At 50.2% G+C, this 10,289-nt stretch overlaps 1 protein-coding gene across 1 annotated transcript; it reads right to left on the bottom strand.

The window, feature by feature from the left end:
* Positions 1-2,385: 2,385 nt before the first annotated feature.
* Positions 2,386-4,379, bottom strand: LOC104026485 (natriuretic peptides A). Its single transcript, XM_009488243.2, has 2 exons — positions 4,260-4,379; positions 2,386-2,703 (listed from the first exon to the last, which is right to left on the bottom strand). The coding sequence occupies exons 1-2, from the start codon at positions 4,377-4,379 to the stop codon at positions 2,386-2,388; spliced, it is 438 nt and encodes a 145-aa protein (XP_009486518.2).
* Between the last annotated feature and the right edge of the window lie 5,910 nt (positions 4,380-10,289).

Raw genomic sequence — 10,289 nt, 5'->3', positions numbered from 1 at the left:
GACAGGGAGGGACAATTTACAGTGTCTATGCAAGTTTTGCTTGACTGGGTAAAAATCAGCTCGAGCAAGGGCTGTTATTGTTAGAGTGCGAGGTTTGTTTTTACTTTCCTTTACAGCAGCACATGGGAAGTCAGTCAGGCTGTTGCCTGTTGCTAGTGTGGAGGGATCCACCTGCATGTTCCCATCTTGCTGCAGCAGGAAATGGGTGGCTGCAGGGGTATGTTTAGAAAGCCTGTTTGAGAAAACAAAGCCCCGTTGTCCCCACAAATGGTCCCCAAAGGGTGACTTCATACCACCTTGATTTGTGAAACTGGTTCTGAGTGAATGCAAAGTCACTGTAGCTTTTCACTGCAGAGATGCCTCATGGTAGCTGCTGGGAGTCTTGACCTGGGAATCGGTTCTCCTGCCAGGGAAACCTATGTGGGCACTACTGCACAGGGTATTTTATCTTTGGCTGGTGCTGCTGGAAGGAGAGGCTCTGACGTGTGATTTGTATCACACTAGGTGTTGTTTCCCACTGGAGTGGAGCAAAATGATTCCCTTGGAGTAGGCTTCTGCTCTTCTTCCGTAGGGAAGAATCACAAGCCCCAGCATGGCAGGGAGCCTCTCAGAGGCCGTGTCAGCAGTAAAGGGTGTGACTGGGAGGGTGGCTTGTCAGAAATGTGATGTGTGACATAAGCCCTATTAAAGTGGTACAGCAGCCTTAGCTGTAAACAGGCATGTGCAGGAGTGGTGTGCCATTCAACACTCAAACTTAAGGTTTCACTGTAGCTGTGGTTCCTGAGAGCTGTTGTCAGCAACTGTCATAGCTCTGGCACATCTGCCTCCCCGTAGGCTATCTTGACTAAGTATCGTTCCTCTCCCTATGTGCATATGCATAAGCAAAGTCAGAATTAAGACTTCTGCAGCTGAGTCTGTCCTGGTGCTGCCGTGTTCTTAGGTCCTGAATGAGCTTTCCGGGGTGCTTGAGTAATGGATGCTGGGAATGTGACCCAAAAGTAGATGCTCAAAATAACGCAGTTTCCAGCAGTATGTGCAGTCACAGGACAGTTGCATTGAGCCTGGGCTCAATGCCATTGCTGTGGCTGACTTGGAAATCCAAGCTGTTTGGTCCTTGGGGTGCTAACTGAATGTGGTCTTGGCAATATAACCCTATTTGGGGGCGGGGGTGAGAATGTGGTTTGGGCCAAATTCAGGTCATAGGTGTGAAACCTAGCTACAAAGGCTTAAATGAAACTTCTGTCAGACTTGCAATGTTCCCATTAGCCATGTTTAGAACAACTTTATGAGGGGCCATTCCGAGAAAGTGATAAATGTTATGTACAAGCTGCTTTGCAATTGGAGTGATCCCACCTGCCGCCATATGAGAAATACCATGATAGGATTCAAGCCCCTTTAGGATCCATCAAGAAACGCTGGGGATCAGCACCTCAGCCACATGCAGAGTGAGACAAGACACAGTTAATGATGTATCTTTCTGTTGATGCTCGTAACCTTTATTTGGTCAGTGCTAGAAAGCATATACAATGAATTCCCTTTCCTCCCTCTGGTTATCTGGAAAAAGGCAGCGTGTTACGATTTTTTCTTATTTCTTTTCATGTAAATTTTGCTTACATGCAAGATTTGTGGCAGTTGCCTTGACTGAATAATCTATACCAGCAAAAGGACTCTCTTGTTACTGAAACCCTGTCTATCGGAGGACTCATGTTGGTCTTTCAGTGTTGAGCAAGCTTTTTTTCCTGCTAATCTGTTATAATTTCTTAGTGCACAGGGAAAAACTCATTTTCGTTTCTACCAAGTTCATACTTTCTCCATCTTGTGTAAGTAAGATCCAGCCTTGTGGGTACCAGAGTACCAATAAAACATAGGCTTTTGACTTCAGGAAAATGCAAGAGATTTTAATGCAACAGACAGGAGAGAGGTCCAGCACAGATGTCTAACGTGTTAGTTTTATTTAAAGATGGTCTCTTGGTGCTAGAGTAAGAAATGTTCTTTAAAAAACATCAAATAAATAAATAAATAAATAAATAAAAATAGGAATCACTTTCTGTTGAAGAGCTTAGAAAGCATCCGGCTTTCTTCTTGGGAGGAACGGGTACTGTAAAGCATTCTTCAGAGTAGGGTATAGGGAGGTTGTCCTAATTCTTCCTGGAACCTGCAAGCCAAGTATAAAATAAATGTTACTAGAATCTGTTTCTCAGTATATGCCACCATTGTCAACAGTGCTTTTTACCTACCAAATCAATAGACACCAGGTTTCTTTTGAAAAACCAATACTAGCTTAAATATTAGGCTAAAATGAATTCCTTTCTCAAACTGTGTCTTATTAAAGACTTAAATGAGAACCTGCTCCTCCCTTGTCACATGACGGAGATGCAGTCTGTTCTATTCAGCGAAATGGCTTAGGCAGGACTCACCGTTGCAGCCCATTCCACTGAGGGAGCCGATTCTATCAATTCTCCTCCCGAAGCAGCCAGAAGCTCTCATCATCCTGGGCATCTGCAGTCCCCTCAGTCTCTTGAGGAAGGGGTCCCTGTAGGACAGAGGGGTGCTGGGTGCTAGCCTGGGTTCAGCCTTCTGGTCATCACTGTCATCTATGAGTTCTGGTGGGATCTCCTCCTGGGTTTTGGGTTCTTGCAGGTCAGGATTGGACTCCAGGCCTTCAATCATTGCAAACTTATCCTCCAGTCTCTCCAGCAGAGCCTACAAGAGAAGGATTAATTTCATGAAACTCCTAATTTTGTGGTATTTGCTAGCTCTTCCAGTCATCCAATTCTGCATTCATCAATGGTCATATAGCCAGCCCTAGGGAGACTGTCAGGTTGGATCCCAGGGTTGCTGGTGGTACTTGAGCTCTGTCCTCTGCAGTAAATCCCTGTTCGCATTAATTCCACCTATGGGTAGCTCTAGCTGAGAGCTGATTGAAGCTGCTTGCCACCAAAGTGTATCTTACTGGCAAGGTTAGAAGAGTTCTTGGCAGAGGAAAAAAAGCAAGGTCTGAGTTGCACAGGGAGATCCTATTCAACCCACCAATGGTACACAATTTCAAAGTACCTCTGAATCCATAGTCCACTCCCATGTCCTCAGAAGTTGCCTGCAATGCTGCTTGCCAGCAGTTGGCTTTCTCTTCTTTTTTTTGGCTGAGACCATCTGCTTGCTTGTCACCCCTGGCTATTGCAATGGACCTCACTTAGAGAAGCTCTTGGTGTTTTCACTTATCTCTGCCCCCAGAGTTGCAGGATTGCTGCTCCTTAAAGTAGCATGCATCTCCCTGAAAATACCTGTATGCTAAATTTGTCTGCAGGTACCATTCTCTATAATTTTTAAAGCTTTGTGTAACAGAGATCAGATAACCTCCTCAAGGGCAGTTCAACCAATTGGAGGAATTTAACTGTCCATCTCTAGAAGTAGAGTGGAGAGGAGTGAGCCTTATCGCTTGCTTGACAGCGAATGCATTTGGAAGCCAGTCTTCTCTGCTAGCTGCTGGAAACAGTCTAGAGGCATGGGGCCGTTTCAGCTTTGGCTGACACTGTCCTAATCATCTTAGGGAGTTTGTTCTCAGGGTCTGATGCTGTGAGTAGCTGGTCACTGGCACCAGTCCAAGGAAAGGTTTGAGCTTTCAGGCTTCATCTTGCAAGACTGAGTCTTAAGTTTGTATTGTGGTGCAGCAATGGATGTTCTCTATCATTTGTTAAAATATGCACCTGGTAATTTCATAGCTCTAGAAGCTTTTCTGGATGAGTCACACTAAATGATCGTACTATTCCGCTAGCAACTTTTGTAGAAGTTTGACTTTGGGTGCTCCGCTTTACCTCTTCATCTCCTATCCACATGCAGCCAGTTCTCTTAAATCCGCAAAGCTAGAGCCATACGGCTGTCCTGTCGTTTAGTGGGATAAACAGGAGCCCACCTGAAAGTTTTCTATTTGTTCTTATAGAGCTACTGTGATGATTTTTTCCCTCCCTGGGACTTTTCTCCCAGGAAGGTGGAAAGAGAAAAAGAACCGAAAACCCAAAGCAGACATCCCACAACATCAGAGTTTTGTTTCCCACTGCTTCCCAGGAGCTCAAGCGAATGCAGCACTGGAGAATATTGCTCTGTAGAGCTTCTTTGAACCCCTGTGAAGAACTGAGACTTTGTTCCCTGGCATGTGATTGCTGATGGGGCTATCTGATCATGCAAAAGAAAGGCAAAAACACCACCTCACACTCTGCTAAGCACCCCAAAAGTTTAACCTTGCAAAAGGAGAGAGTCCTCACCTCCATGCTGGCCAGTTCTTTGGCAGGGCTGAGGTTGTAGATAGGGTTGGCTCTGCTGGACTGGAGTTGGATGAGCAGCAGCAAGAGGAAGCCACAGGAAAATGAGCCTTTAGTGTCCATGGCGCTGGGTTTGTTGGGCGTAGGGAAGTTCAAGCTGTTTCTTCTGAGATGTCTCTTCAGGTCTCCCTCTTCCTTGTCCTGTCCTCTCTCTTCCGAAGCTTGTCTTTTATACTCTTTGGGTGTGATCTCTGCTTCCTAGGTTATCAGTGGATTTATCTGGGGCACATTCCAGTCCCACTGCAGGCACGCAGCTCTGTCAAGGGAAGATTCCCTTTATTAGCTGTCATTAGGCAGCGGCTGCTGTTGCTGAGGAATGTATGTCACAAGTCAGTGATTTCATGTCACTCTCCCTCCTCTTGATACCAGGCGCTGTGATTACATAGTCCAGTTGGAAATTCTTAGCAATTTTCTTTCAAGAGACCCCTATGGTCAGATTTACAGAGATGGGAAACAACCCTGAAACTGCTCTAAACTCCGCTCAGTTAGAAGCTTTCCATAGGGAAATTACCTTTTACAGGGAAAACAATAGGCTTTTCAGATGAGTATTTGGTGGTGGAGAGTAAAGGCTGAAGATAAATCTACTTTTAGGACACCTAAAGTATCGTGCACATTTTCCTTCTATATATGGAATATGCACAGCCACCGCACACCGTGGAGTGTGCTGAAAATCCCAGGTTTGGGCCACTTCTCTTTTGCCATTGCTGTTGAGGCGATATCACCGTTGAGACTTTGTATGTTGCCAACAACAGAGGCACCCCGATCTGCACCTCAGTACAGCCGGTAACTTCTAGACCGGCTCTGCGGGGCCACCGAATACCTCCAGCCCCCCACGACAACTGGCTTCGGCACCATTGAAAAACACTAGTCTTTATTAACAGCTAAATGTTTAAAGCAATGGGATTTCTTTAAGCATCGATGGTAAGGCTTGACCCTACATCAATAAAATTTAAAGAAGAGATGGTCAGATTCAGGGATAATCTTCTCGTACCGTCATACAAGAAAGCAACTTGCTCGACGAGAACTTTAGATAGATGGCTTTCAGTGTTATTCCGCAAAGGTATCAGAATCTGGCCCCAAGGAAGAATGAATGAATTTGTGTATGTGTGTGTTTTGGGAGGGGTTAAAATGAAATGTTTAGTTTAATATATTAAGAACAAAAAGTATTTATTTGTTTCTTTGAGAGCTGAATTTTTCAAGATTAGCTAAAAACTGCCTATGCTTAAATGAGAAATTACAAAAAGGCAGATTTGCTGCAAATTTCTCTTCCGGCGTTGTCTTTGTGTGTATAGTGTGACTAAAAATTGGTCTTTTTTACAGAACTGCAGGAGAGTTCTAAATCGTGAAGCATATTGCTTATCCCGCATTTTCCTAATGTTTCTTGTTGCTCTAAATTGAAACAAGAAGGAATATGTGAGAAAGTTGAATATGTCAGCCTAGTAATAATTTGTTGACTTTTAATTCAAATATAGATCTTGAAAGTATCTCCTGAATATAGTGTCTAAATAATAATAGAACGATAAAATATTTCTCATGTCTTAAATCTCTTAACATGGTGTTTGTGTACAAACGTGCACACACTGTTCACATGCTCAGCTACCAAAATTATACGAGAAAGGACATTCTCAAGGTTGTGAAGCCAAGCTCAAATGCTACTTTTTCCTAATACAGCCCGAAGTCAGCCCAACTCTGCATGTGTTCTGATGAAGCCCTTTATTATAGGAGCACTCTCTATTTTTCCCCAGTGCTTTCTTTTTTCAGTACATGGAGGCAGTACTCATTTTATGTATTATTTTGTGTCCCAACACATTCTTATTTTGTGCTATTAAGAAAGAACTAAGATCCTGATAGCTTTTTTTTTTTTTTTTTTAAATTAACACTCCATACTGCAGTGTCTGTATAATTCACTAATTAGTTACAAGTATTCTCTTACCGCTGCTCTTGGGTGCATATGTGTGTGTTTGCACCAAGGCATAACTTCATTTTGTAAACTGAGAAAGTGGGAGAAGGTAAACCAGAATTATTCATTAATATTGAGCATCCAATTTAAGATAACTAGGATCTGTTATTGTTTTATTTTTTGTTTCTTTCTTTTTACCGCTGCCCCTCCCCTCCCCCCCGCCTGCTAAGTATTCTCTAGTGCTGTGTCTGTGCAAAAACATTCTGTTGCTCGATCTGAGTTTTCCCCGAGAGCTCAGCATAACTGTAAAGCAATGTCTGGGGCACAAACCTAGCAGCAAGAAACCAAGGAACACAATGTCGGTCATAGGTGTGAAATATTTAGCTTTGAGTGACCTGTCCCTGTGAAACAATTTAATATTCCAGGGTTGTATTCCATAACCTGGACCCAGAAATACTCCTTTCTTTTACTGGTTTGTTCCTTTTCCATCATCCATATTCCACAGCAGATAAATGAGATGTAGGGGCTTGACTTCAGCCTTGACAACACTTTTCTAAGGCAGGAACATTTCTGTGCACTGTTTCATGTACTATGTATGGAATTACGTAGATGGGATAAAATGGCTGACCGTCACAGTAGCTATTGTATTTTCAAAGCTAAATTCTGCCCTCTATTATCCATCTCACAGTCCTGCCAAAGCAAATGGAGTGTAAAATGTCAGAACTCAGCTCATCGTTGTTGCAACTATAAAGCTCACTTGTTTGTTTGCTTGCAGTATCTCAGTATCATCACCCTGGCAAGATTAATATGAACTTTGGGCTTTATAGCCCAGCAATGGCTAGTCAAGACCAGACATTGCCCATGCTCAGCTGGCCATTTGCCTAGTAAAACCCCTGTTGGGAGTCTCAACAGGGCAGCAGGTTCTTAGAAAAAGCATACTGTGACTGGTTTTGGGGTTGGGAAATTGGCACGTTTCCCCAGCGTCCCAGGGTATGGGATAGGAGGTGTGGGGACGTGAGGCTCCATCAGGAAGCAGCGCCAGTTGCTCCGAGCAGAGAGGGAGAGCACCAAGGGTGCTGCTGGCAGCCCCCTGTGTGGATCCCTGCGAGGAGGAGGATGGTACACGGGCAGAGCTTGTCTGAGGGTGACACTGTCCACTCCCCAGCAGGATGGTGGGATGTCCTTGTTTTTCAGCCCTGTATGGCTACGCACTGTAAGCCTAGGGGCTGGTGTCCTGTGGATTCCTTCTGCTGATCCATCTGTCCCAGCTGATGCCCCTACCTGCTGCACACCCCTCCAGGGATGCCCATTCTCCTATTGCCGCTTTGCAGCTGAAGAGTGCTGGGGTGTGAGCTGGTTGTGAAGAGCCTTTGTACTTCTGCTCTGAGGAAGAGGCTGGATTTGATTCTTTTCATCGCTCAGTCACTGAACCCGTTGACAAGACTATGCCGTACCCCACCCGAGGTCTCTTTCCCTGCCTCGCCATTCTATTAGATTAAGAAGGAAATGAAAAGATGGGGCCATCAGTGCAGGAAACAAAAGGGAAATGTAATAACGTCCGGTGGAGGGCATGCATCATCAAGATCATAGGACAGGCCATGCTGCAATTAAGATAGTTAAGTGGTGCCTCACTTTTTCCATGGGGGAGGAAACTTATTTTCATCCCAAACATGGATTGTTTCTCCTGCTGATCGGGTTGTATTATCGCTGCGATATGGCTGCCTCTCCCTTTGCTGGACTCTGCAGGCTCCAGGCAGGCAGCACGGGCCCTGCCTCTCTCCGTTCCTTTAGAGCAGGGCGCTGGGCAGTGCGGGGAGCCCTTGTCTCTAGGGCTCCCTGTGCTTCACGGCCTTGTCTTGAGAGGCCGGAGAGGGCTTTGCACAAAACCTGGGCAGAGGGGGCTTCGCTGAAGCCGAGTGGCATGAGCTGGGGGAAAAGTGCTCATGCGGGCTGGGCCGGGCCGGGCCGGGGTGGGCTGGGCTGCGCTCCGGGCCCGGGTCGGGGAGCCGGGAGCCCCGTGCAGGGGGGAGCGGCCCGTGCAGGGGGGGGGGCAGCCCGGGCAGGGGGGAGCCGCTCCGGGCAGGGGGGGGGCAACCCCGGGCGGGGGGGGGCAGCCCGGGCAGGGGGGAGCAGCCCCGGGTAGGGGGGAGCAGCCCCGGGCGGGGGGAGCAGCGCGGGCAGGGGGGGGCAGCCCCGGGCAGGGGGGGGGCAGCCCCGGGCAGGGGGGAGCAGCCCGGGCGGGGGGGGCAGCGCGGCGGGGCCGGCGCTCGGCGTGCGGGGCCACTGGCGTCTGTCCCGGGTGCTGAAGGCCCGGCGGCCCTTCGCCCGCAGCGGCCGCCGTTCAGCAGCCGCTGCCAAGGGTATTTTTAAAGCGCTGTAGCCTTTCTGTCCTTGGTGGCACCCCGTGCCGGTCCGCCGTGCCAAACTTGGCGCTGATACCAGCGGCTTAGCCCGTGGGACAGGGGCGCGGGTAGGACGCTGCCTGGAATTAACCCCAAGCCCGGTGCCCACCTCCTGGGAGCATTCACAGCCAGCAGCGGTGAAACCCTCGGGAAAGGCATCCCAGCTCGCCAGCACGGTCCCGGTGCTGGCATCGGTGCCTGACGGTGCCTCTCCCGTGCAGCGTGGTGGTCACCGGGCTAATCATTGTCCTGGAAGGATGCAACCACCATCCTTCCTGCCGCTGCGACCCTCCGGGAAAGGCTTCTCCAGACCGGGTGGGATGCTCTGGCCAGGGCCGGGACCGAGCCCTTAGGGCAGAGGGAGAGGAGCGCTCTGGTGGGGATTTCTGTATCTTCTCACCGCATTCTACACCGTGACCGAAAAAACGCTCACAAAAGGCAACACAGGCTTTGTACAAAAGTTTATTGCTCCATACCCCGCCCCCGCGGAGGCTCCGGGGGGAGCCTGGCTCCAGACACCGGCCTGGAGACTCAGGAAGCGCTTGAGAGCCGGTCCCGGCTTCAGCTTCTCCCTCTCCTCCAGAAACCTGGCAGAGAAGGGCAGAGAGCTGCTGGGGGAGCCGCTCCCAGGCTTTCAGCCGGGGACAGCGGCCGCTCTCAGCAGCTGCCACGGCCGCCTCCGCCCCGCTGCCCGTGGGGAGCCGCGGGCTCCAGCCCGGCACCTACGGGCTTTGTACTGGCTGCATCCCAGCCCGGTCTGCGCGCCGATCCTCTCCATCCTCGTCCCAAAGCAGCCGGAGAAGTGCCTCCGTCTGTAGGAGGAGAGGAGGCTCCTCCACTGGCTCTGCCCCTCCGCCGGCTGGGGAGGGCTGGGCACCGGCAGCGGGGCAGCCGGCGGGCCGCTCTCCGCCCCCGGCAGCTCCCACTCGGGGCCGCCGTCCTCAGCCCCGGCCACCGGCTCGTCTTCCAGGCCCGGTTCCCCTTCCTCCTCCCGGAGCTGGCCCAGCGCCTCCAGCAGGTCCTGGAGAGGGAAGGAGAGTGGAGGAGGGATGGCCGCAGCAGGGGCACGGGGAGCCCGGCTCCTGCCCGCTGCGCCCCGGTGGGACGGGTGCGGGTGGCCGCCGGGAGCCCCGGCCCGCCCCGGCCCCGGTACCTGCAGGGACCGCAGCTCTGCACCGTGCTCGCCAGCAGCCGGCTGCGCTCCTGCCCATGGCAAGGCGAGCAGCAGCAGCGAGGCCCCGCAGCACAGAGCCGAGATCTGCATCCTATCCAATTCTATTCTGTCCTGTCCTAACCCAGCTCGGCACCCTGGCACTGCTTTGCCCATGGATGCCTCTCCTTATATCCCCACTCTCTGCCTGGAGGGAGCTCAGCTGCCTCCTGCCAGATCCCCGCAGGAGCCGGAGTCCCGCTCTCTGCCCCCCGGCTTCGATAAGGGAACTGGTTACAACTGGCCCCACAGGTGACCCTCTAGGAGAGGTGGTCCCCTGAGTGCAGCAAATCCTCCAGAGGGGGAGAACTGCCCCGAGTCATCTCCTCCCCTCCTGGCAGCACTCATTGTCCCAGCGATTTCCTCCCCCTCCACTCTCCATCACTGTTAGGTAGGAGTTGACGCAGTGAAAGGACCTTGCACTTTCTGCCTGTTTGCTCTGCCTCACATCTGCAGGCACA

The sequence above is a fragment of the Pelecanus crispus genome, chromosome 15 (assembly GCF_030463565.1).
Source record: "Pelecanus crispus isolate bPelCri1 chromosome 15, bPelCri1.pri, whole genome shotgun sequence".
Classification (NCBI taxonomy): domain Eukaryota; kingdom Metazoa; phylum Chordata; class Aves; order Pelecaniformes; family Pelecanidae; genus Pelecanus; species Pelecanus crispus.
Note: the sequence above shows the minus strand (reverse complement) of the source record. Positions and strands in the feature narration are given on the sequence as shown.